The 27,781-nt window shown below is 53.8% G+C and overlaps 1 protein-coding gene across 1 annotated transcript; it reads right to left on the reverse strand.

Annotated features, from left to right (window-relative positions):
- Window positions 1-1,081: 1,081 nt before the first annotated feature.
- Window positions 1,082-26,493, reverse strand: LOC116955910 (junctional adhesion molecule A-like). Its single transcript, XM_032977256.2, has 10 exons — window positions 26,227-26,493; window positions 15,008-15,073; window positions 13,220-13,318; window positions 12,384-12,524; window positions 10,777-10,982; window positions 9,927-10,026; window positions 8,648-8,755; window positions 7,709-7,721; window positions 6,667-6,727; window positions 1,082-5,646 (listed from the first exon to the last, which is right to left on the reverse strand). Exons 1-10 carry the CDS (start codon window positions 26,267-26,269, stop codon window positions 5,611-5,613), a joined length of 873 nt encoding a protein of 290 aa, XP_032833147.2. The 5' UTR covers window positions 26,270-26,493; the 3' UTR covers window positions 1,082-5,610.
- Between the last annotated feature and the right edge of the window lie 1,288 nt (window positions 26,494-27,781).

Below are 27,781 nucleotides of genomic sequence, written 5' to 3' on the forward strand. Positions count from 1 at the left end.
TAACTACCTCGCCTGGTATACAGGTCGTAGATTTGATCCAGACCCTAACGCCTGCCGTATATTTGGAGTTTGCGTCTCTCTCTCTCATCATCACGGTGGCTGAGATGTTAACTACCTCGCCTGGTACGCAGGAAGTCGTGGGTTCGATCACGACCCTGACGCCTGCTGCTGTATATTTGAAGTTTACGTGTCTCTCTTATCATCACGGTGGCTGAGATGTTAACTACCTCGCCTGGTACGCAGGAAGTCGTGGGTTCGATCACGACCCTGACGCCTGCTGCTGCATATTTGAAGTTTACGTGTCTCTCATCATCATGGTGGATGAGATGTTAACTACCTCGCCTGGTATACAGGAGGTCGTGGGTTCAATCCTAACCCTGACACCTGCTGCTGTATATTTGGAGTTTGTGTCTCTCTCTCATCATCACGGTGGCTAGGAGATGTTAACTACCTCGCTTGGTCTACAGGAGGTCGTGGGTTCGATCACGACCCTGACGCCTGCTGCTGCTGCTGTATATTTGGAGTTTGCGTGTCTCTCTCTCTCCCCGTGGTCGCGTGGATTTTTCTCCGGGTCCTCCGGTTTCCCCTCCACATTTAGAATCAACGCCACGCGTTTTAAAGAGTTATTTAGCTGCGAGAAATATCCACACGACGACGATAAGCGTCACTTCACTTGCTTGGGCTGATCATTTGTAATCGTCAGATCGCGTCTGAAACATATCCCCACATAGCTCAGTGGGACTATTACCTGGTAAAAATATATATCATTCATCTCATATTCTTTGGGTCTTTCGGTAAAGTGACGTAGATAGGTAAAAAATTAATACAAAAATAAACAAAAAACCACGACGTTTCGATCACAACACAAGCTTTACCGAAAGACCCACAGAATATGAATTCCTGCAGTCACGAAAGCTTTAAGCCAAGATTGTATCTTGTTAGTGTAACACCGTCACCCACGGAGGAGCAGCAACATCATCACCATCATCATCCGACGGAGATTTCAATTCACGATCTCGTCCCTGAAATTCTCGCTCCGCTCTCCCCGAGTCAACAACCACGGCTCGTTCACAACAGCATCGTCGTGACCCATGAGATTTTATTACACTTTTATATATTTAAAAAAAATCAAAGACAAAGATTCACCCCCACCCCACGCGTGAAGCCTGCCCACACTGTTAGCGAGCACCCTATGAAGGTAGGCACGGCACACGAAGGGGGGGGGTGGGTGGCCAGCGCCACGCCCGGCCGCCTTTGTCTCCCCCAGTGGCGATGTTCACGAGACACCTCGCCGGGTGCTCATTTTGAGGCCGAGTCGACCGCGGAAGAGGAGGGGGGCCCAGGAACCGGTTCGGAAAATCGTCACCGGTGGGTGGTGGTGGTGGCCGTGATCGCGAATCGAAATCTGGGACGCCGGCTTTCGTGTCGCAGCGTAGCGCTAACCGGCCCGCCACCGCTCCCCCACAAACACAACACACACACACACAGCGAGAGCCACAATTTGCGCTGGCTAGCACGTCAATTTAAAACTCGAGGTCAAGCCCCACCCTCCCGCAACCCGTTAGGAACGGTTACGCGCGCAGTTGTGGCTTTGTGGTCGTCGTTACAGCCGTGGTGGTGGGCGAGTGAGTGCAGGAGGAGCGGTGGCGCAGTGGTTAGCACGCTCGTGCTGACCACTGGATCCGAACGGGCCAAATCCCGCTCACGGCCAAACACCACCAGTGACGATCATCTGAACCGGTTCTGGGCCTCCCCTAGATCGGCTCAGCCTCAAGTGAGTACCTGGTGCGATGTGTAAGCCCATCCACCCTCTCTCGTATGCCGTGCCGGCCTGCATAGATGCTAGTCGCTAACAGCACTTGTTGCAAAAGTATGCTGAAGGCTATCCGGAGTACCGTTGTCTGTGTGTTGTGTGGTGTGTGTTGGCTATGATTGTGCATGCAGTAGTTATAATCGTTGCGCATGTTACGCAGCTGTGGTTGTGTGCACGGTTGCGTTAGCATGCGACCGATCAGGGAAGATTCCCGAAACTTGCATGCGTCAGTGACAAGCAACCGACCGGCTGCAGACCTCGCCACGCCAACCATTCAGTTGCGCGCAAAATCCTCGAGTTGATCGCAAACGAGTTGCGTGCAACTCGGGCTGTGTGCACATTGATTATCTGTAACTCGAGTTGCGTGCATATCAATTACGCTACTCGAGTTGCAGGCAATCAATGTGCACGCAAACCCGAGTTGCACGCAAATCCGAGTTGTTGCACGCAAATCCCGAGTTGCAGAGGCGTCCGGACACGTCTGTTGCATGCAACCGATGGGGGCTCCAGGTGATGGTTTCCGGCTGGAATGATAGAATATTAAGAGGGAATAACCAACCCCCCCCTGCCACCCCACCCCCCAATGTTGACTTAAAATTCAAATTCCCAGCACAATTGATCCCTGTCTTGTACACACCACGCGACCGCCAAGGAATCAGCCGGCCGAGAGAGAGAGAATTATAATGGCACCGGAAGATTGGCACCCAAAATACGTACACGTGTCAAACATATATTGATTCATCTTCTTTGGTTCTTTCGGTAAAGTCACGTAGAATGAGAATAAAATAATAAATTGATAAAATAAAATAACACAATAATATTCTCACGACGTTTCGGCCACAACACAAGCGGCCTTCATCAGGTGAAGGGAGCGAGACTTTACCGAAAGAACCAAAGAAGATGAATCATTGCAGTCACGAAAGCTTTAAATCGAAACATATATTGATTGTCCGTGTGTGTGTTTGTGTATACACATATATAGACAAAGATCCCCCCCGTATAGCCTCAACAGACTGTTGGGGCAAGCGCTGTTAGCGAGCACCTATGAAGGCCGGCACGGCACACGAAGGGGGTGGGTGACCAACACCACGCCCGGCCGCCTTTGTCTCCCCAGCGGCGATGTTTACTACACACATGCACCGGGTACTCATTGGAGGCCGAGTCGACCTAGGGGAAGGCTCAGGACCGGTTCGGATAATCGTCACACCGGTGTTGGCCGTGAGCGGGAATCGAACTCGGGCGTGTGGGTTCGTGGCGTGGCGCGCCAACCCGCTCCCCACGTAAATCTGCAGTTAAAAAAAAAACAAAAAACGAATCCGTACGTCCCCCTTTTTTAAAACAAGCGGAAAATGTGCACCAAAAGTTTACGTCTTAACAAAGCACAAAAATTAACGTGTTGTGTAACCGTAAAATACGCAGCGAAGATGGAGCACGTTTAAAAAAAATATATATAAAATCACCGGGGGGGAGGGGCTTAGGGCAAACGCCCCCCACCCCACCCCCCCCGTGGAGAGACAACGTTAACACAATTAAGAGAGCGGCTAGTGACGTACTCGCCAGGGAGTAACGCCGACGACACCCAGCGTCGTCAGCCCATTCGGCCAGAATTCTGGGGAATCCCTCCCCCCTCCTGTTGCGGCCTTAGAGGACGGTTGAAGGCGATGCCACCGCCGAGGGCTTATCGACAACAAAGACCACCACGCTTTGGCAACGTACACACCGGGTGCGCTTGCCGGTCCAGACGTCTTGCGACCTCCCACAATTAAACTCACCGCCATGATTCGCGTTTCGCTTTTCCTTCGGGCAAAAATAAAAAAAAAACAAATCTCGTTCGCGGTCGATCTTCGCCGCGATCCTGACCCCACCTCCCCCCACCCCCCGCCCCTACGGCCACGAAACCCGGGGCCTGAGACGGAGAGGTCGCGCGAACAAGAGATGGGCTTCGCGCGCAGGGCGGCAGGGCGCTCTCTCTCTCTGTCTCTCTCTCTCTCTCTCCCACTTCCTCACTCTCCGGCACGGGGTGAGGGAAATGCGGCGGCTATCCGCCAGAGACTCAACTCGGCGTGGAAGCAGAAGCCAGCCCCCAGCTACGGTGGATGAGGTTCATCTGCTGAGGGCGCCGGAAAGGAAGGCGCGCTCACCCCACGCGCTCACCCCACGCGCTCGCCCCACGCGCTCGCCCCACGCGCTCACCCCACGCGCTCGCCCCACGCGCTCGCCCCACGCGCTCGCCCCACGCGCTCACCCCACGCGCTCACCCCACGCGCTCACCCCACGCGCTCACCCCACGCGCTCACCCCACGCGCTCACCCCACGCGCTCACCCCACGCGCTCACCCCACGCGCTCACCCCACGCGCTCACCCCACGCGCTCACCCCACGCGCTCACCCCACGCGCTCACCCCACACTCCCCCCCACACTCCCCCGGCGGGACTTCCTCCGGGCAAAGAGGACCCAGAAGCCGTCCGCGCTATCGTTGTGCCGGAAAGACGTCGGGGGGGCTGTGGCACCTGGGCCGAGGAGGGACTGGCCGGCGATCCCGGGAGCTCACGGTTGACGCCGCTGACGGAGGAGGAGGGGGGCCGGATCGGAAGGGGCCTCTCGGTGGAGTCGCTGCCCTCCGCGAGGCGATTCGGTTCGGGGGGAGAAGCGGGCCGATATTACCGATCGATCGTTCATTATCTACACTCTTTGGTTCTATTCGGTAAAGTCACGTAGGTAAAAAAAAATAAAACAGCGAAAATCACGACGTTTCGGCCACAACACAAGTGGCCGAAACGTCGCGGATTTCTGTTGTTTTACTTTTTACCCACTACGTGACTTTACCGAATAGAACCAAAGAGTATGGATCCTTGCAGTCACGAAAGCTTCGAATCCAGAACGTTCACTATCTGTTTATCGCACACCCCCCATTGGTCCGCAAAAAATATATTAAGATAATGAAATGGGGGGGGGGGTGGGTGGGGCGCGGGTCACAAGACATCTGGACCACGTTGCACACATCTGTCCGAGGAACCGATTGGGCCTGCGCCAGACACTACACCGCAAGCCAACTTCGTGGCCTCGTCTGAAACGGCGCTACGGAGCGCGAGGACGCCAAAAGAGGCGAGCGGTATACTGTGGGGGCGGACCATCCAATTCTGCCTCCAACCTGACGAAGCCGGTTGCTGTACCCGTGGGGCGAAACGTCACGGCGTTCGAACCGTAAAACACACAGCCGGGCCGGGGGGTGCTCAGCCAGTAACCAAATTGCCACGCTTGTGTTAACGTGACAAACCTTTGCCGATTTGGCTGCGTGGTCGGGCGGGTGGTGGCGGGTTTGACAACGACACATTTAGATTCACGTGACCTAAACCAAAACATCACCCGCCCGCCACCCTCCGTTATGGATACTGGTCGCGAAAGCCAGCTACTTACTACGTGTTAAAATGGTACAAGGGGCAATGCAAGCGGCCAACGCATCTCAATATAGTTCGGGGGGGGGGGGGGTGGGGTTAAGCGGTTACATAATAAACTTATCATCATCGTTAAGTCCTAAAAATGAAACATGCCGGGCGATAAAAATACAAAAAGAGAGAAAAAAAATCAACGGGGTTCGCGTACGCGCTTACAAAAACGGATTCCATGCCTCTTCGGCCCCAGCGTGATTTGAAGTTACTTTTCGTGATATATTTTTGTTGCTTTGCGGGTAGCGAGGAGTTTGGGGCATTAGCGGATTATAAACGGATTTCCCTCGCTAGCCATGGAGTGAGAGGGTGAGGGGGCTTCGGGAGGTCGGGAAGGTCGGGAGCTGGAAGTTAAAGGTCGAACGATGGCTTGTGTCGGAAGTCGCCCTGCGGGGAGAAAATGATAAACGTCGTAATCATCATGAACGTTATCGTTCCCATCATCGTCGTTACTGTTATTATTATCATTAAGAACATTAACATTATCGTCATCATCGTTACATTCATCAGCATCGTCATTAACGTTATCATTATCATCGTCATTACTGTCATCATCGTTATCATCACTGTCACCGTTATCACAATAATTATTACAAGCAGTATAAACATTGATCATCAATGTCATTCGCATCTTCATCAGCTTCAACATCATCATCATCATCACGATCATCACAAACAAGACACAGCAAAAGCCGCCATTCGCCACTAATTGACGGTGACACCACCACGGCGCTTGTGCCAGGCTATGTGCACTTTAAGGTTACGTGAAGTGTCGAACGTCGCCTGCTGGCAAGAGGCCACGGGACAGACCCGGCTGGTGCCATGGGTTGACCGACTGAGATGACTGGCAGATGCCACCACTTGTGCCCCCGACCGCGCCAACCTGCTGGTGTTTTAGCTGCGTACGCTTTCGCGACCGACACTGCGAATTGTAAATGCTGTGGGTTTACACACTTCAACACACGGGTGTGTGCTCAAATAATTGGCACGTTTTTGTTTACGTGACAAACCTTGCTAATTGGCTGCGTCGGGTGTCGGTGGGTTCACGACGCGTTTATATTTACACGCTATAACCCAAATAACGCCTTTGTTGTTACGGACACAGACACACAGACGCAGACACACAACCACATAGACACAACAACAACAACAACCGCCATTCGCCACAAAGCGGGGGTGACGTCACCACGGCGCTTTGTGCCAGGCCATGTGCACGTTAAGGCCACGTGAAGTGTCGAACGCCCGCTGGCAGGAGGTCACGGGGCAGACCCAGGCGCCACGGGTCGACCGACTGAGATGAATGGCCGATGCCAACACTGACACGCGTAGACACGGCGCCACACACAGACACACACACACAGTCACCCACAGACATACAGCCACAGACACAGCCACGCAATCTCTCACCTCGTCCGCCACAGACAGGTACTCCATGGCCGCTGGAGGTTTCTGCACGGTGGTCTGCTTCCTGCGGGGTCGCAGACAGAGGGGGAAACGCGTCAGCCCACGATCGAGGGCCGTGCCACTCGTCCACGCCAGCCGCGTTGGCGGTGCTCTGGCAATGCCCCCCCGGGGTCTCAAACTATGAAGCCACAAAAGGAGGCTGGCAGCTCTGGTGTAGGCCCAATCAAACTAAAGTATTAAACTATTTTTTTTATTTTACCAGGTAAGGCCCCACTGAGCTATGTGCAGCTTTTTTTCAGAAGCGACCTGGCCATCACAAATGATAGCCCAGCAAAGTGAGCTTATCATCATCATCACGTGGACATTTATAGTAGCAGCCATATACTCCAAACGTGTGACGTTTTATTCTAAATGGGGAGGGAAAAACTGAAGGCCCCGGACAAAAATCCACGCGACCACAGAGAGAGAGAGAGAGACCGGGATAGAACCCACGACCTCCTGTATACCAGGCGAGGTAGTTAACATCTCCTAGCCACCGTGATGATGATGAGAGAGAGAGAGAGACACGCAAACTCCAAATATACAGCAGCAGGCGTCAGGGTCGGGATTGAACCCACAACCTTCTGTATATCGGGCGAGGTAGTTAACATCTCTTAGCCACCGTGATTGATAAATCGGGGAGGACTAGAAGCTTGTTCAGATTCGATTAACGGTTGCGGAGACCGGTCGCATGTCCAGAGTTGCACGCAACCGAGTCGCCCGACCGATTGCTCCGCCGTGGACCCGGTTTTATAAAGGCCGAGTCGGAGGGGAGGTGGGAGGGGAGGGGGGGGGTTGGGTCTTAATAATAAAGGACGCGTCGTTCACATGCTCTAGTACGCGGCCACGTTTTGGCTGGCGTGGTGGAGGGCTCTCCGTTCTTGACGACACACATTCTGTCAGATCGGGGGGGCTAGCCCGGGCGGTCCCCCCCCGCCTCCTAAGGCTACGAAGGACTGAAACGCGGAAGAACGAGCGCGGGAGAAGACGAGCGTAGAGTACGTACCTGTTCTTGCCGACTGTACCATTGTGAAGCATCGGGGTGGGGGCGGGGAGAGACGGGACAAAACCAACAGGTTAGCATCGAACCCACAAAAGACAAAGATCCCCCCGTGTAGCCTTAACAGACTGTTGGGGCAAGTGCTGTTTGCGAGTAGCAGCACCTGTGAAGGCCGGAACGGCACACGAGGGGGGTGGGTGGCCAGCACCACGCCCGGCCGCCTTTGTCTCCCCCCTAGTGGCGATATTTACCACACACCGCTACACCAGTTACTCTTTTGAGGCCGAGTCGACCTAGGGAAGGCCCAGGACCGGTTCAGATAATCGTCACCGGCGGTGTTGGCCGTGAGCGGGAATCGAACTCGGGTCGCCAGGTTCGGAGCGCAGCGTAGCGCTAACCGCTGCACCACCGCTCGCACACAAACATCCCCCCCCCCCCCCCTCCGTGTAGCCTTCAACAGAGCTTTGGGGGCAAGTGCTGTTAGAGAGTAGCGGCGCCCCAGTGGCGATGTTACCACACTCACACAGCAACTCGGGCCCTCTGCATGTTCCATTACCAAGGGGGTATGACCCGTTACCAAGGGGGCGTGACCCGTTACCAGGGGCGTGACCTGTTGCCCGAGGGCGTGACCCGTTACCAGGGGCGTGACCTGTTACCCGAGGGCGTGACCCGTTACTAGGGGGCGTGTACCATTACCAAGTGGGCGTGTGCCATTACCAAGCAGGGCGCGACCCATCGCCGAGGGGGCGTGATCTGTTACCAGGGGGCGTGTCACGTTGCCAGGGGGGGCGTGTTCAGTTACGAAGGGGGCGTGACACATCACCGAGGGGGCGTCACCTGTTACCAGGCGACGCGTCCCATTGCCGGGGGGCGTGCTCCGTTACCAAGAGGCAGTCCCGTTACAAAGGGGGCGTGGCCCGTCACCGAGGGGGCGTGTCCTCTCACCGGGCAGGTGACCCTTGCGGTAGGCGAAGAAGAGGGCGATGGCAATGAGGCAGAGGATGAGCAGCGGGATGATGACCGCGGCCGCGATGGCTCCATGGTTCGTCTGGTCTGTCGGGGGGGGACAGGCGAGTGCAGCGGCGTCAGGAGAGTTCGCGCCGGCAACGTCGGGGGCTTGGCCCGAGTCTCGGGTCGAGCGAGTCCTTTGCAACCTGTGCGTGCGTACGCGTGCGTACACGTGTGTACACGTGTGTACACGTGTGTGTATGTGCGCGTTTGTGTGTGTCGAAGGCCTCAAAGTGCACCTGGCCTGGGCAGAGGCGCCGTGGTGATGTCACCGTCAATATGGCGAATGGCGGTGTATTGCTATGGTTAGGTCTGAGTGTGTGTGTGTAACCGTACGTGTGTATCTGTGTGTGTGTAACTGTACATGTATGTTTGTGTGTATGTATGTTTGTCTACATGTGTGTATGTCTGTCTACATGTGTGTATGTCTATGTCTGTGTGTTTCTGTACGTGTGTATGTGTATCTGTACGTGTATGTGTATCTGTACGTGTATCTGTACGTGTGTATGAGGTGTGTATCTGTATGTGTGTCTCTACGTGTACGCCTGTACAGGGATATGCTTTTGTGTGTATGTACGTGTGTGGCTGGGTCATGTAGCCCGCATGCCCAGTCACTGCATGCCCAAACAGCTTTTGTTCGGCCGGATCGACGGGGCTAAACGGGCGCAGCACGGGCTAGAGAAGAGATGGAGTGATGTGGTACAGGACGTGGAGCTGAGTGGACTTGCCGATGACTGGTACCAGCGGTGTCAAGATCAGCCTGTGGAGGAGGCTCGTGAAGGACGCTACTGGGCAGTTGGAGGCAGTCGCCCTCCAATAACAACGGAGGGCGGAAGGAGCGACGCTCACAACAACGAGCGGAGCGCTGGGTGGCTAAAGCACAGCAAGTTGGCACAGTGGAGGCACAGGTGGTGCATCAGCCACTCATCTCAGTCAGTCGACCCGTGGTACCTGGGTCTGCCCCGTGACCTCCTGCCAGCGGGCGTTCAACACTTCACGTGGTCTCAAGGTGCACATGGCCTGACACAAGCGTCGTGGTGACGTCACCGGCACTTAGCGGCGAATGGCGGTTGTTGTTGTTGTATGTCTAAGTCTGTTTATGTAGGTACGTGTGTGTGCCTATATGTACATGTGTGTGTCTACGTGCGTGTGTTTCTGTAAGTGTGTATGTGTCTACGTGTGTGTGTGTCTGCGCGTGTATGCGTGCATCACGTACACACGGACATGTGGACCGTTGAGGATTTGAGAGTGCCGGCCTCATTGCTCGCGGTGCAGAAGTAGTCCCCGGTATCCGACAGAGTCAAGGAGCTCAGCGTCTGGGCAATGGCGGAGGGGCGGAGGGGCAGGGGGCGCAGACAATGACGTAAGGTTCACGACGGGTTCACGGCGGCCATGTTGGGTTCACGGCGGCCATGTTGGGTTCACAATGGCCGTGTCGGGTTCACGACGGCCGTGTCAGTGCCGAGTTCTGAACAAAAAGAAGCTCTTTCTACATTACCAGGTGTAAGCCCCACTAAGCTATGTAGCTCGTTTTCAGAAGTGGCTTGGCCATCACAAATGATAGCTCAAAGAATTGCACTTATTGTCATCACGTGGAAATGTATAGCAGCCAAATACTCGAAAAACGCGTGGTGACGTTGATTCTAATTGTGGAGGGAAAAACCGGAGCACGCGGAGAAAAATCCACGCGACCACGGGGAGAGAGACACCGCACAAACTCCAAATATACAGCAGCAGGCGTCAAGGTCAGGACCGAACGCACGACCTCCTGTAGACCAGGCGAGGTAGTTAACATCTCCTAGCCACCGTGGTGATGATGAGAGCGAGAGAGACGCAAACTCCAAATATACAGCAGCAGGAGGCATCAGGGTTGGTATTGAACCCACGACCTCCTGCTTACCAGGCGAGGTAGTTTACATCTTAGAGCCACCGTGATGATGATGACGATGAGCGAGAAACGCGCAGTGCCAGGAGACACTGGGGCCGGCACGGCCGAGAGCCTGGGTTCGAACCCCGGTTCCCAGCGAGAGCCTCTCTCCCCGTCTCTCCAATCATCGGGGGCTCACCAGCACGGACCCCGTGGGGTCGAGGCTGTAGGTGGTGTTGGCAAAGCGGGGGTCGTTGTTCGGCGTCTGGGGGAAGATGAGGTTGCCCCCCCGGGTCCAGGTGTAGGTGGGCGGGGGCTGGGCGTCCGGCTCGCTGCACACGAGGCGCACCGTGCCACCCAAGTTGCCCGACGACGGCACCTCCACACGCACCGCCTTGGGCGGCACTGCCGACGAGCGGCAAGGGGGGGACATGGGGGGGGGGGGAGAGAGAGACGGGGAGAGAGACGGGGAGAGAGACGGGGAGAGAGACGGGGAGAGAGACGGGGAGAGAGAGACGGGGAGAGAGAGACGGAGAGAGAGAGACGGGGAGAGAGAGACGGGGAGAGAGACGGGGAGAGAGAGACGGGGAGAGAGAGACGGGGAGAGAGAGACGGGGAGAGAGAGACGGGGAGAGAGAGACAGTGAGAGAGAGACGGGGAGAGAGAGACGGGGAGAGAGAGACGGGGAGAGAGAGACGGGGAGAGAGAGACGGGGAGAGAGAGACGGGGAGAGAGAGACGGGGAGAGAGAGACGGGGAGAGAGAGACGGGGAGAGAGAGACGGGGAGAGAGAGACGGGGAGAGAGACGGGGAGAGAGAGACGGGGAGAGAGAGACGGGGAGAGAGAGACGGGGAGAGAGAGACGGGGAGAGAGAGACGGGGAGAGAGAGACGGGGAGAGAGAGACGGGGAGAGAGAGACGGGGAGAGAGAGACGGGGAGAGAGAGACGGGGAGAGAGAGACGGGGAGAGAGACGGGGAGAGAGACGGGGAGAGAGACGGGGAGAGAGACGGGGAGAGAGAGACGGGGAGAGAGAGACGGGGAGAGAGAGACGGGGAGAGAGACGGGGAGAGAGACGGGGAGAGAGACGGGGAGAGAGACGGGGAGAGAGACGGGGAGAGAGACGGGGAGAGAGAGACGGGGAGAGAGAGACGGGGAGAGAGAGACGGGGAGAGAGAGACGGGGAGAGAGAGACGGGGAGAGAGAGACGGGGAGAGAGAGACGGGGAGAGAGAGACGGGGAGAGAGACGGGGAGAGAGACGGGGAGAGAGACGGGGAGAGAGACGGGGAGAGAGACGGGGAGAGAGACGGGGAGAGAGACGGGGAGAGAGACGGGGAGAGAGACGGGGAGAGAGACGGGGAGAGAGACGGGGAGAGAGACGGGGAGAGAGACGGGGAGAGAGACACGGCGAGAGAGACACGGGGACATGGGGAGAGATTAAAGTTGTGATGATGAGCGATCGGATTTGCAATCACCGACAACTCTCGTGTTTAACCAAAGTTAACCGAACTCTGACCCGGACTCTAAAGCGTGACCCCTCTACGACACGCACTTGCACGCCACGAGACAAAGATCTCCAGCGTAACGGACTGTTGGGGGAAAGTGCTGTTAGCGAGCACCTACACACACACCCAAGCAACCTTGCAAAGAGAAGGGGAAATGTGGAGTCATTTGCACTCAATCCGCCAGCTAAGCAAAAGGGAATATCACCCCGCCCCTCCCCCCATCTCCCCTCCCCCTGTCTCCCCCCGCCCCCCCCCGTCTCTCCCCCCCGCCCCTCTCCCTGCTCCCCCAGCAGCCCTCTCACCAGGTATCACCAGATCCACGGAGACCTCCCGGAACTCGGTGCCCTCCGTGGCCTCGCAGCGGTAGAGCGCGTTGTCCGTGCGCACCGTCTTGCTGATGCTGATGTCGGCACCCGTGATGGTCGCCCGGTCTTTGAGGTCATCTGCGAGGTGGTGGGGGATGGTGGGGGTGGTGGAGGGGGGGTCACATTGGAGGGGGGGGTGAACTTGATGCCCTGCAAAATTTTTCTATTTGGTGTTTGAAGATCTTAACAAAATTCCTGTTTCACTGCCAGAAAGGATTACAACAACACCTATAATTATTTTTGCAATACTTTGATACTGGATAAAACAAAAGTTCCCATATCGTAGCTGCTGCTCACCCCGAGCTAGAAATGCCCCGGCAGTGGCATTGTCCTTGTCCTGTTCGCCTTTTGGCGTTGTCCTCTGGTCTGACACCGGTGGTGAGACTAGGCCCTGAAGAAGGCTGCCGTCTCTGGTGTAGGCCAATCAGTTTCAGCCGTATTTGTTTGCATGTTCACCACACAAGCACCGTGCGTGGTTCATGCAGCAACTTGGTTCATTGCGAAAGATTTCCATTGGGCGTTTGAAACATCTGAACGCAACGCCTGCCGATTATGATTTTTGTTCCAAACATACAGCTGGCATCGTCAGGCTCGACAGATCGAACCCACACGAGAGACCTCCTGTACATCGGGCGAGGTGGTAAACATCTCGCCACCGCGAATGAGACCGACCATCCCCATACCGCCCCCCCCCCATCCCGGTCAGCTAGGACAGGGCATGGCGACGGATGGCCGCAAATGCTCGCGCGTTCGACATGGTCTCCGGCACTCACTGAGGAAGCCGTTCTTCCACACCAAGACGGTGCCGGTTGACTTCACTTTCTTCCAGACGATCTCGGGATTGCCAGTGTAGGAACACGACAGTACCGCCCCTGTGGAAAACATCATCATCATATGCAGCATCATCATATGCAGCATCATCATCTGCAGCATCACCATCATCATCAGAATCACCATCATTATCACCATGATCAGCAGCATTATCAGCATCATCATCAGCATCATCATCACCGCCACCATCAGCGGCAGCAGCAGAATCATCATCATCAGCATCGCCGTCAGCATCAGATTGTCAGGATCAATCAGAATCAGCATCATCATCAGCGCCATCATCAGCGCCATCATCAGCTCCATCATCAGTTCCATTACCAACTCCATCATCATCAGCGTCAACATAATTGTCAGCACTATCATCACCATCAGCACCATCATCACCATCGTCAGCGCCATCATCGGCATCATCATCGGCGCCATCATCGGCGCCATCATCGGCGCCATCATCATGACCAGCAGCATCAACCTCATAATCATTGTCGTCATCAGCAGCGGCAGCAGCAGCAGAATCATCATCAGCAGCACCATCAATGTCAGCATCGGTGTTCTCTTTATCAGATCGTTGTCAGGATCAATGACGGAACCAATCATCATCAGCAACATGGTCATCATCATCATCATCAGTCGCGTCAGGATCATCATCAGCAACATCATTCCACCACATTAATCACCACTGCTCAGCTCCTACCACAAAATTATAGTCTACATCAATTTAACATCACCACATCAACACAATTGCTGCTGCGTGTGGATGTGAGTGGTGGAGCGGGGTGAGTGGTGAGAGATGGAGAGTGAGTAGTGGAGCGGAGTGAGTGATGGGTGGTGGAGAGTGAGTGGTGGAGCAGGGTGAGTGGTGAGAGATGGAGAGTGAGTGGTGAAGCGGGGTGAGTGGTGAGAGATGGAGCGTGAGTGGTGGAGCGGGGTGAGTGGTGAGAGATGGAGAGTGAGTGATGGAGCGGGGTGAGTGGTGAGAGATGGAGTGTGAGTGATGGAGCGGGGTGAGTGGTGAGAGATGGAGAGTGAGTGATGGAGCGGGGTGAGCGGTGAGAGATGGAAAGTGAGTGGTGGAGCGGAGTTATGGGTGGTGGACAATGAGTGGTGGAGCGGTGCGAGTGGTGAGAGATGGAGAGTGAGTGGTGGAGCGGGGTGAGTGATGGGTGCTGGAGTCGAGCGAGTGGTGCAGCAGGGTGAGTGATGGGTGCTGGAGTCGAGTGAGTGGTGCAGCAGGGTGAGTGATGGGTGCTGGAGTCGAGCGAGTGGTGCAGCAGGGTGAGTGATGGGTGCTGGAGTCGAGCGAGTGGTGCAGCAGGGTGAGTGATGGGTGCTGGAGTCGAGTGAGTGGTGCAGCAGGGTGAGTGATGGGTGCTGGAGTCGAGCGAGTGGTGCAGCAGGGTGAGTGATGGGTGCTGGAGTCGAGCGAGTGGTGCAGCAGGGTGAGTGATGGGTGCTGGAGTCGAGTGAGTGGTGGAGCAGGGTGAGTGATGGGTGCTGGAGTCGAGTGAGTGGTGGAGCAGGGTGAGTGATGGGTGCTGGAGTCGAGTGAGTAGTGGAGCAGGGTGAGTGATGGGTGCTGGAGTCGAGCGAGTGGTGCAGCAGGGTGAGTGATGGGTGCTGGAGTCGAGTGAGTGGTGGAGCAGGGTGAGTGATGGGTGCTGGAGTCGAGCGAGTGGTGGAGCAGGGTGAGTGATGGGTGCTGGAGTCGAGCGAGTGCTCAGAGAGAGTTTTACCGCTGCCTTCTTGCGCCTTGACCTTCGAGTTGCTTGTGGTCAGCGTGAGCGAAGAGACGAATCCAGCTGAGAGACGGAAAACCACACGGGATCAGCAACTCACCCGCTCAACAAAAAGACAAAGATACCGCTCCCCCCCCCCCGTGTAGCCTTAACAAGACTGTTGACGCAAGCGCTGTCGGCGAGTAGTAGCCAACAGCACGAGGGGGTGGAGGGCGAACAGCACCACTCCCGGCCGCCTTTGTCTCCCCGGTGGCCATGACGTGCCAGGCAAGCCATCCGAGGCCGAGTCCACCTCGGGGACCTGCTTCTGAAACCCGTCAATGATGGCCGCGGGCGGGGAATCAACTCGGTCAGCCGCCCGCCCGCCCGCCCGCCCGCTTCTGCGAGTCAATCAACCGCTCGACCCCCGACTCCCCCACACAGGCAGAGGCGGCACAGACTTCAATTTCACATTCAGCTGGCCTAGCCCAGATATAACTGCGTCCGGGAGCAGAGGGAGCAGCTGCCGCCGCCGTGACGCGGACAACGTTTAACGCATCACGCCGGGAACTCGTTTGAGGCCGGGTCGACCGGCCCAGAAGTGGTGAGCGAGCGCCAAAAGAGAAAGATCCTGCCGCCCCCCCCACCCCCCCCGTGTAGCCTGTAACAGACTGTTGGGGCAAGTGCTGTTAAGAGAGTCGCACCTAAATTTTGATTTAAAGCTTTCGTGACTGCAGTAATTCATATTCTTAGTTTTTTCGGTAAAGTCACGTTGAAGAGAAACAACAAAATAACAAAATATATATAAAACAATAAAAAATTCTCACGACGTTTCGACCATAACTCAAACGGTCATCATCAGGTGTGATCATCAGGTGTGATGATGACCGTTTGAGTTATGGTCGAAACGTCGTGAGAATTTTTTATTGTTTTATATATATTTTGTTATTTTGTTGTTTCTCTTCAACGTGACTTTACCGAAAAAACTAAGAATAAGAGTCGCACCTATGAAGGCCGGAACGGTACACAAGCGGGTGGGGGTTGGCCAGCATGATGCCCGGCCGCCTTCGTCTCCCTAGTGACGATGTTTACTACACACCGCTACACCAGGTTCTCATTTGAGGGCGAGTCGACCTTGGGGGAGGCCCAGGACCCTGTTCAGATGATCGTCACCGGTGTTGGCCGTGAGCGGGAATCAAACTCAAGTGGCCGGGTTTGTTGAGCAGCGTAGCGTCAACGGCTACGCCACCGCTCCCCTCACGAAGCTGTGTGTGTGTGTGAGCGATAGCACACTCACGCACTCGCATACACCAACACACCACAGAGCGCCGTTTTTACTGCCAACCCACTGCTCGAGGAAGCCCGACCCCGATACGGTCACCGTGACTCAGCCTCGCAAACAACACGGGTGTGGGTGATCACGTGACTCATAATGGCCGTGTCGAGGACACTGACCCAGCACCACTGAGATCCCAGGTGACAAGCCCTGGGTCAGGGTGTGGGGTTGTCTCTATCTCTCTCAGAAGGTTCACGCTGGCTGTGCCAGAGACACCACTGAGATCCTAGGTTCAAGTCCTGGGTGTGCGTGCATGTGCGACTCTGTCTCTCAGAAGGTTCATCATAATGGCTGTGTGAGAGACACTGAGCCAGTACAGATAAGATTATGGGTTCAAATCCTGGGTCTGGGTTTCTCTCTGATAGGGTTCATAATCTTCTTTGGTTCTTTCAGTAAAGTCACGTAGAATGAGAATAAAATAATAAATTAATAAAATTTAATAACAATAAAATTCTCACGACGTTTCGGCCACAACACAAGTGGCCTTCTTCAGGTGAAAGGAACAGACCTGTCGGGACGACAGAGCTTCAATGAACGTTGTTAAGATTCGTAGCGTCTTTTTAAGTTGGTCTAATGTCGTCCCGACAGGTCTGTTCCTTTCACCTGAAGAAGGCCACTTGTGTTGTGGCCGAAATGTCGTGAGAATTTAATTGTGTTATTTTATTCTATTAATTTATTATTTTATTCTCATTCGACGTGACTTTACCGAAAGAACCAAAGAAGATGAAATCCTTGCAGTCACGAAAGCTTTAAATCGGGGTTCATAATGTCAAGGATAGGGTCCCAGTAACACTTGGGAAACTGCGTTCAAGCCCTAGGTCTGGGCGTCTTTGGCGTGCGTAATGAAGTCGAACTGAAACTTTATTTATTTTACGAAGGTACGAACCACAGCTATTTTTCGGAAGTGACATGGGCCATCACAAATGACGGCTCGACGAGGTGACAGACTGCACGCTTCACTCCCACCAGCACGCGCGAGCTGACAACCACAACCTCGCTTGAAGTGAACTCACAGCCCAACTGCTGGGTGGACCAGAGGCGGTGGTGGCGATGGTTGTGGCGGTAGTGGTGGCTGGTCTAAGAAACACATCATTTCACCGTCACCACCACCACCACCGTCACCACCACCAATACCAATACCTGCCATTCGCCACAAAGTGACGGTGAAGTCGCCACGACGCCTGTGCCAGGCTAGGTGCACTTTTAGGCCGCGTGAAGCGTCGAAGGCTCGCCGACAGGAGGCTTTTGCACAGATCCAGTAGGTGCCATGGGTTTGCCGACTGAGATGACTGGTAGATACACCAGCTGCACCACCTCCTATGCCAACCGTCACCACCACCACTACCACCACCACTGTCAAGACCACCACCATCGTTGTCACCATCACCACCACCGTCATCGTCGTCGTCACCATCACCACCACCGTCACCGCTACTGCTACCACCGTGGCAACGTCCCCCGTGTTGTTAATCCGGGGGGAAGGAGTGGGAAACATTGCCGGCAAAAACATTTTTTTCACTTGCCAAAACTCAAAATCCCATGCTATTAACGAAGCCGGGATTAATATTGGTGAGGGCCATGACCCAGAAACCATGGCCAGAGGTAGCAGCCAGCCAGCCCTGATCATTATCACGTCTAAAATGACAACGGCACCGTCGCATTACATTAAACCCCCCGGACGCGTCGGCCCAGCCGGGCACTCGGCACCCACAGCAACCTGGGTTCGACTCCCCGCTCTGTGGCCAAGGTCCTCGCCCGCCCTGTCAAAGCTGGTGCTGCTGAGCGAGCGCTTGTATAAGGGTGTATACGCGCTCAGTTGGCGAGTGAGTGGGTGAAGTGAGCGTGTGAGCAGAGTGGGTTCGTGGGTTGTTGTTGTTGCTGTTGTGAATTGCAGTGTGGTGGTGGTGGTGGCGGTTGCAATGACACAGTAGGATTATTTTGGCTGCTACTATAAATTTCCACACGATAAGCAACTCTGTTGAGCTGCCATCATTTGTGATGGCCTGGTCGCTTCTGACAAATAAGTTAACACCTAAGTGGACTTTACCTGGTCGGATAAAAAGATAAGTTTTATTTGTATAAAACTATTGCTTGAAGCGATTTGGTTACCTTTCTTATACTTTACACTCCGATCGTGTTTTTGTAGCTGTGTGTTGTTGTAACGTTCTTACCCCGTGTCCCCTACTGGACATCCGTGAATAAAGTGCTATATAGCTCATCAGATTCCTCCTGCGGTATAAATAAATATTCTTATTCTGATCCGTCTGGAACAGACCAAGTCCTCAACACGGGTGGAGGAGGAATCAATGGAGTGAAGTTCACGGGAACAATAACCACGCCAATAGTAGAAGTAGTCGCGAAAGAAGAGTGGTAAGGAGACGACTGACTGTGAGTGAACGAGGTGCTTCATTCTGAAATCTAGGGGTGAATGAGTGGATGGGTGAATGAGTGGGTGGATGGGTGAATGAGTGGGTGGGGAAGTGGTTGGGTGAATGAGTGGGTGGGTGAGTGGATGGGTGAGTGTGTGGTTGAGTGAATGCGTGGGTGGGTAAGTGGTTAGGTGGATGGGTGAATGAGTAGGTGGATAGGTGAATGAGTGGGTGGGTAGCTGAGTGGGTACGTGGATGGGTAAATGAGTGGGTGGGTGGTTGAGTGGGTAGGTGGATGTGTGAATGAATGGGTGGATGGGTGAATGAGTGGCTGGGTGGTTGAGTGGGTAGGTGGATGTGTGAATGAGTGGGTGGGTGGATGGGTGAATGAGTGGGTGGATTGGTGAGTGGGTAGGTGGATGTGTGAATGAGTCACTGGATGAGTTGGTGAGTAAATCTGTGAGAATGTGATGTCTCTAACCCACGTGTGCTCTAATCCACATGCTCCTATCTTTCAGTGTCGATCCACTGCTGGATGACGATCAATGTGATGATGACGTCTCTAACCTGCGTGTGTTCTCCTATCACAACGTGTTCCTCTTCCCACTCAGGAGTAACTAGAAATGTGCGTGCCACCTCCCCCGCCTTCTCCTTCTCAGTTTTCATTCCGCATTTTTCACAAGCGGTCGCGTTTTTATGAAGCGGGCGGCCAAGCGGCACTCGCAACGGCGTTGACATCTCGGCCTACAAGACGGCAAAATATGAGGGCCGGTGGTGGTGTGGGCTGATGGCCCCTGGGGTTGAGAGGGCCGGTGGTGGTTGGGGCTGACGGCCCCTGGGGTTGAGAGGGCCGGTGGTGGTTGGGGCTGACGGCCCCTGGAGTTGAGAGGGCCGGTGCTGGTTGGGGCTGATGGTGGGGGCTGACGGCCCCTGGGGTTGAGAGGGCCGGTGGTGGTTGGGGCTGACAGCCCCTGGGGTTGAGAGGGCCGGTGGTGGTGTGGGCTGATGGCCCCTGGGGTTGAGAGGGCCGGTGGTGGTTGGGGCTGACGGCCCCTGGAGTTGAGAGGGCCGGTGGTGGTTGGGGCTGACGGCCCCTGGAGTTGAGAGGGCCGGTGGTGGTTGGGGCTGACGGCCCCTGGAGTTGAGAGGGCCGGTGGTGGTGTGGGCTGATGGCCCTTGGGGTTGAGAGGGCCAGTGGTGGTTGGGGCTGACGGCCCCTGGGGTTGAGAGGGCCGGTGGTGGTGGGGGCTGACGGCCCCTGGGGTTGAGAGGGCCGGTGGTGGTGGGGGCTGACGGCCCCTGGGGTTGAGAGGGCCGGTGGTGGTGGGGGCTGACGGCCCCTGGGGTTGAGAGGGCCGGTGGCGGGGGACTGATGGCCCCGTCTGCCGCACAGGGCGACCAACGGTGTGAGGGGTGGGGGATGTGTGGATCGGCCACTGGACTGCAGAGGAGGAGGAGGATGAATGAGAGCTCGTTAACTGTCCAGGATTGCCAACGCCTGAGCTCCTTTCCCTACGACTCCAATAATCACCGCGGGGTCCCCCCCCCACCCCACGCTGTGCCGCCCGAGCCGCGCCGTGTGTGCTGCGGCGGGTTCTGCCGGTTTTCTATTTCGTGGGTTTGGGGTTTGGTTTCTTATAGTTTTTTTATTTCGTGGGTTCGGGGTTTGGCAATACACACGGTGGTTACGCACCTCCGCGCCCCACTCTCGTCGCCTGCTACCGCTGTGCACCGCCAACGACGTTGCGGCAACGCCAAGTGGATTCGTGAATCTGTGCGGAGTTTTTTTATTGATACCCGACCCGCCCCTCAGCCACCACCAACCCCCTACACCTCCTCCCACCCCGCCTAGCACGGTGAGTTTTCCTCCAGATTCTCCGATTACAACTCGTTCCGTGTCAACAACAACTCGCTCCGTGTCAACAACAACTCGCTCCGTGTCAACAACAACTCGCTCCGTGTCAACAACAACGACACAACTCGTTCCGTGTCAACAACAACAACTACACAACTCGTTCCGTGTCAACAACAACTTGTTCCAAGTCAAATATTATTTAAAAAATGAATCAACACCACGCACTCGTGATGAATACCCCAGGTTATAGCAGGGTTGGGAATTCAAAAAGGAACAGGTAAATGTTTATATTTATATATAAAATGGGCAAACATTCTATAAATGGGACACCGTGTCAACCCATACCGTGTCAACCCATACGGTTTACCCAGTATTCTTGTACAGGGAAATTTAGTTTTCAGGTCCAGACAACGTACAGCCGTTTCAACACGGGCAAACTAAATTTATACTGTCTATTTTGTTTGTGTTTCTCCCTTGCGATGGGACTTTATAGGATGAACGTTGAGATTTATAAGGGCACGGGGTGACCAATAAGGTCTGAATTTTGTCCGTAATAAGGTAGGGCACTGACAAGGGGTTGACAGGTAATGAAAAGGCCTCTCTTCACAGCAAGCAGCCTGCCAGGTGCCGCTGAAGCATCTTCTCTTGTTTTATTATCGTCGGGGATTCCCGTAGATAAACCTAAACTAATTAAAACTATAGACTATTAGGGCCCCCCTCCCCAATGAGCTGTGTGGCTCTTTTGTCAGAAGCGACCCTGACCATCACAAATGGCAGCTCAACAAAGTGGCGCCCATCGTCGTCGTGTGGAAATGTACAGCAGGAGCCAAATACTCAACACGTGACATCGATTCTCAATGTGGAGGCGGGAAAAACCGGAGGACCCGGGAGAAGCAATCCACGCAACCACGGGGAGAGAGAGAGAGAGAGACACCGGGCGAGGTTGTTATTATCTTTTTTATTCTCTTTTTTCCTTTTTATTTTTTTCCTCTTTTTTCATTTTTTTATTTTCTAACCACAGTGGCGAGATGGGTCCCACCATGAATTAAGAAAAAACTTTCCCATATATACTGCCAGGTGCATTGGACATAGATCCGTATCTGTTTACATACAGGGACTCCTGTACTTACGAATGTTCGACTGACAAACTTTCAGAGATTCGAACAAACCTGGTCCGTATGTCCAGTTGCCCGTTCGGACCGAGAGTCTGTAAGTTCATACGCCCCACGCAATAGATGGCGGTGGTGGCGTCTACATCAGCAGAACGTGAAGAACCAGTGGCTACATCTATAGAACGTGAAGAACCAGTGGCATCTACATCTACAGAACGTTAAGAACCAGTGGCATTTACATCAGCAGAACGTGAAGAACCAGTGGCATCTACATCTGCAGAACGTGAAGAACCAGTGGCATCTACATCTGCAGAACGTCAAGAAACAGTGGCATCTACATCTGCAGAACGTGAAGAACCAGTGGCATCTACATCTGCTGAACGTGAAGAACCAGTGGCATCTACATCTGCAGAACGTGAAGAACCAGTGGCATCTACATCTGCAGAACGTGAAGAACCAGTGGCATCTACATCTACAGAACGTGAAGAACCAGTGGCATCTACATCAGCAGAACGTGAAGAACCAGTGGCATCTACATCTACAGATCATGAAGAACCAGTGGCATCTACATCTGCAGGACATGAAAAACCAGTGGCATCTCCATCTACAGAAGATTATACAACTTTTAAAGCCATTCCCCGTGTTTAGTGTACACGCCGTAACAACGCGTTTGGAATCAACAATAAAGTTGGACTTACGAACAAATCGACTTACCAACAGACGTCTGAAACCTAACTCGTTCTTTAGTAGAGTCGTCCCTGTATTAGTAACACCGTAGACTAACATCACCCATCGACTTACACCGCCCATAGACTTATATTGCCTGCTGACGTTACTGCAAAACGGTGGTCACCCCTTATAACCGTTCAATATTTTTTAAACTTTTTATTTTGTTTGTAACTGTCCTGCGATAGGTTCAAACATAAATCGGCCGTTGCCAACTCCCGCTCCAGGTAAGCCATGACTTAAACATTCATTTGCATTCGTACAATGGTTTTCAGATTTCGCACCTCGCGGCAAGGAAGGTATTTTGTTTGCTCAGCTTCCTATTTGCTTAGTGCTATTTTGTTTTACTGTACTTCATTTAATCATTGTCTTTGTCATTTTGCGGTGACCAAGGTAACAACTCACTCTTGTAAATTAAAGGCTTCTATACCTTGCTCTGTGCTTCTATAAATGTCCACGTGATGATGATGAGCCACTTCGTTGAGCTATCATTTGTGGTAGCCAGGTGGCTTCTGAAAAAGAGCCACATAGCTCAGTGGGGCCTTACCTGGTAACAATAAACATATTTTAGTTTTATTTAGGATATGTATGTATGTTTAACTTCTTTCGCACCGCACGTAGCCATCCACACTAATCAGAGGTGCCCGGGTAGTTAAGTACAACCAAGAATTAAGACAATCTAAAAAAAATATTTTGAATGTATAATTTAAACGTACCATAGCTCCAGTGGCTTCCTATTGGACGTATGTATGTTGAACTTCTTTCGCACCGTACGTGGTGCCTGGGTGAGTAAGTACAACAGACTCAAAAACCCGACGGCAATTTAAGCAGTTCTAAAGAAATGAGTTTTCGATGTATGATTTAAAAGCTCCATAACTGCAGTGGCTTCCCAATAAAAGTAGATCGGATTAATTTGGGACCGATCGTGATCGGGGGAGATCCGTGGTTTAGACTTCAGGAGGGGGAGTAATGAAAAGCCACCGCGGGTGGCCACGTGGAATGTTCGAACGCTCACTGCGGTGGAGAGGCTGCCACTACTCTGTCGGAATCTGATGAGCTTCCAAGCTCACGGGCGTCCGCGAGCTATGGAAGCAGCAAATAGACAACGACCAAAACATCGTACAATGATAGCGGTGCAAAATAGTGAGGAGGTACGCGAAAGGAATCACTACAGTTATCAAATAAAGGTATTCGTACGTACAGGGAGAACAAAGTGCTTATAAAGTACATAAATTGTTGCGGATATTTTTTTTCCAACAATAAATGCAATCCTGGGGCATGGCAGCAAAACCATCGAAGTTAATTAATTCTCTAACAACAACAAAAAAATACGACACCATAGCTATCAAACCCATACGGCTCACCCCGTAATTCTTGTACAGGGCAAAATTGTGTGTTTAGGTTTATACGGCGTACAGCTGTTTCAATACGGGCAAAAATATTGTCTATTTGTTTGTGTTTCTCCCTTGCGATGGGACTTTGTATGATGAACGTTGAGATTCATAAGGGCACGGGGTGACCAATAAGATCTGAATTGGTCTGTAATAAGGTCGGGGCACTGTTAAGGGTTTTTGACAGGTGTGCTACACCACATTTTCAACCATCATCTTCTGTACAACTTTTAAAATTGTTGTAAAGTGCCTTTGGAATAATATGTATGGTATATATAAATCCACGTAAAAGTTACGTCTTAAGTCTAGACTGTATAAAATATGTATAGTTAAGATGTATATAGCGCCCACAATATACAAATCTACCTAATATTTACAAATCTTAAGTCTATACATAGATCGTCCCACAATCCTGTTAAACAATGCGGATGTCATCGCATTTACTGACCGTCCAGGGGCACATCTATATATAGGACTGGTGATTTGTCTCTCTCGTTACAACTACTCCACCCTTTCCTGCATCTCATTAGCTGAGTAAATGGAACAGTACGCAGATTACATCGCCAAAGTAATCGGATTACATTGCTGACGTCGACCGGGTTAAATTATTTAAGGAATCGCATTACATTACGTACCGCGTATTATAGTGGCGTTTATCTGGAATCCACAATGGAGTGAAGTTGGAATCCATTGTGAAGTTAATCTGGAACCTACAGTGGAGTTAATCTGTAATCCACAGTAACGTGAATCTGGAATCCACAGTGGAGCTTATCTGGATCCCCCAAAGGAGCGAATATGGGATCCAGAGTGGAGTGAATCTGGAATTCATAGTGGCGTGAATCTGGAATCCACAGTGGAGTGAATCTGGAACCGACAGTGGAGTGAATCTGGAATCCACAGTGGAATGAATCTGGAATCCCAATGGAGTGAATCTGGAATCCCCAATGGAGTGAATCTGGAATCCCCAGTGGAGTGAATCTGGAATCCTCAGTGGAGTGAATCTGGATTCCAGTGTAGTGAATCTGGAATCCAGTGGAGTGAATCTGGAATCCCCAGTGGAGTGAATCTGGAATCCAGTGGAGTAAATCTGGAATCTTCAGTGTAGTGGATCTGGAATCCTCAGTGTAGTGGATCTGGAATCCACAGTGGAGTGAATTTGGAATCCAGTGGAGTGAATCAGGAATCCCCAGTGGAGTGAATCTGGAATCCCCAGTGGAGCGAATCTGGAATCCACCATCACCAGCCATCATCAATCCACTGCTGGATTGAAACCCTCTCTCAATGCTGAGGCATTAGCACAGTGGTGTTAATAATCTGCAGAATGTAGTCGCAGTGAATCTGCAGTTATAATCTCAAGTCGTGAGACTATACTTAGGCGTACACAACTTAAGCAATATTTTAACTTATTAGAATCGAATCGAGGGCACCCGGGACGACATTACGATCCACCCCATTCACTACCAACGTCGGAATCCATTCCACGCTACCTAACAGAATCGATTACTTCCACGCACCCCCCACAAAAGACAAAGATCCCCCGTGTAGCCTTAACGTGATTTTTAGGGAAAGTGCTGTTAGGGAGCACCTATGAAGGCCGGCACCGTGGCTACACGAGGGGGGTGGGGTGGCCAGCACCACGCCACCACGCCCGGCCGCCTTTGTCTCCCCAGTGGGGATGTTTACACGCCGCACCAAGTACTCATTTGAGGCTGAGTCGACCTAGGGGAGGAGGCCCAGGACCGGGTTCGGATAATCGTCACCGGTGTTGGCCGTGAGCGTGGAATCGAACTTGGGTCCGCAGCGAGGCGCGGTAACCGCTCCTCACCACCACTCACCACCACTCACCCACCACCACCACTCACCACCCACCCACCACCACCACTCACCACCCACCCACCACCACCACTCACCACCCACCCACCACCACTCACCACCCACCCACCACCACTCACCACCAACCCACCATCAACCACCACCAACCCACCATCACCCACCACCAACCCACCACCAACCCACCATCAACCACCACCAACCCACCATCAAACCACCACCACCACCACTCACCACCAACCCACCATCAAACCACCACCACCAACCCACCACCACTCACCACCAACCCACCACCACTCACCACCAACCCACCATCAACCATCAACCCACCACCAACGACCACCACCAACCCACCATCAACCCTCAACCCACCATCAACCCACCATCAACCACCACCACCACCAACCCACCATCAACCACCACCAGCCCACCCACCATCAACCACCACCACCAACCCACCATCAACCATCAACCCACCATCAACACCACCAGCCCACCCACCATGAACCACCACCACCAGCCCACCCACCACCAACCACCATGAACACCACCGCCGCGTCGTCCCCTTTTGTTCCCTCACGAACCCCCCCGCGTTTTGGCGCGGCCACGCGAACTCACCTCGAGACGCGGCGAGGACGCAGAGCGCCGTGAGGAGAAACATTTTTTTTAGTTGTTTTAAAAAAAAAATCTCTTCTCCTTTCCTCTCTCTCTCTCTCTCCCCCTCCGTGTGAATCTAAAGTAATCGATGGCTTTAAAGGCCTCCTCCGGTGCAAGGAAATCAAGAACGGGCGGATCGCCTGCGTTCCGCGTTCCGCACTCCGGTACCTGGCGGGGAGTGTAACTACAACAGGCAGGTGTGGGGGGGAGGGAGGAGGGGGGGTGTTCTCGTGTACGTCATCACGTACAGTCTGCGTGATGACGTCGCTCAGCGGGGTGGGGTTACTGCAGTGGGCAGGTATGGAGATGTGGATTCTCGCGACGTCAGCACGTACAGCCTGCGTGATGACGTCACTCAGCGGGGTGGGGTTACTGCAGCGGGCCAGGTATGGAGATGTGGATTCTCGCGACGTCAGCACGTACAGCCTGCGTGATGACGTCGCTTAGCGGGGTGGGGTATCTACGGAGGGCAGGTATGGAGTGGTGGGTTGTCGCGACGTCAGCACGTACAGCCTGCGTGATGACGTCGCTCAGCGGGGTGGGGTTACTGCAGCGGGCAGGTATGGGGGGGGGATTCTGGTTATGTCACCACGTACAGCCCGCGTGAGTGGGTTGGGTATCTGCAGCGGATAGGTACGGGGGGGGGGGGTCCCCCTACGTCACCACGTACGCCTGCGTGATGACGTCACTCATTAGGGTGGGCATCTACAGCGGGCAGAAACAGGCGGTGAAGGCGGGGAGTGGGTGGTTTCCGGACGTTACCGCGTAAGCCTGCGTGATGACGTCACGAGGGGGGGAAAGGGCATCGTACAGACAGCAGGCAGGTGTCGGCGGCGGGGGGGGGGATCTGATTACGTCACCTCGTAAATCTGCGTGATGTCATGAGGGGGGGGAAGGGAGCATCGTGCGTGGGTGTAACTACAGCGGGCAGGTGTAAGCGGGGGAGGGGGGGTTCTGGCTACGTCACCGCGTAGACCTGCGTGATGACGTCATGATGATGCGTGAGGAATATGCGTGCTCAAACAATGGTGACGTCACTGCGTAGGCCTGTGTGATGATGTCACTTTGTGGTGGTTGTCGCTCCAGCGAGCAGGTATGGGGGGGGGGGTCTCGTTACGTCACCACGTAAGCATGTCATTACGTCAAGAGGGGAGGAGCGTCGTGCGGTGACGTCAACGCGCACACGCTCGTGACGGCATTCACTTTGGCTAACGCCTATTATGCAAATTAGGTGGAGGCGTCGTCTTTTCAACGAGTAACGTAGTGACGTCCCGTCGACGTCAAGAGTTTCAGCGCGCGAGCGGATGACGTAAGGGCGACCGGCCGCGCGTGATATTGGTAGTGTGCTGCTATCGACCGCCCAGTTTCAGTTTATTTAATTTGGTATAACCCTGTGAGCCATTCGGCTCTTGAATCGGGTGCAACCACAACAAACAAAGAAACACAAACACGAACAAGAAAAACATAGTGGGGAAGGATGTTGAAGCTGCATCTGCACTGAGAGAGCTTTATGGGG

Source organism: Petromyzon marinus, chromosome 62 (genome assembly GCF_048934315.1).
Source record: "Petromyzon marinus isolate PM22_M1 ecotype Great Lakes invasive population chromosome 62, UKy_Petmar_22M1.pri1.0, whole genome shotgun sequence".
Taxonomy (NCBI): domain Eukaryota; kingdom Metazoa; phylum Chordata; class Hyperoartia; order Petromyzontiformes; family Petromyzontidae; genus Petromyzon; species Petromyzon marinus.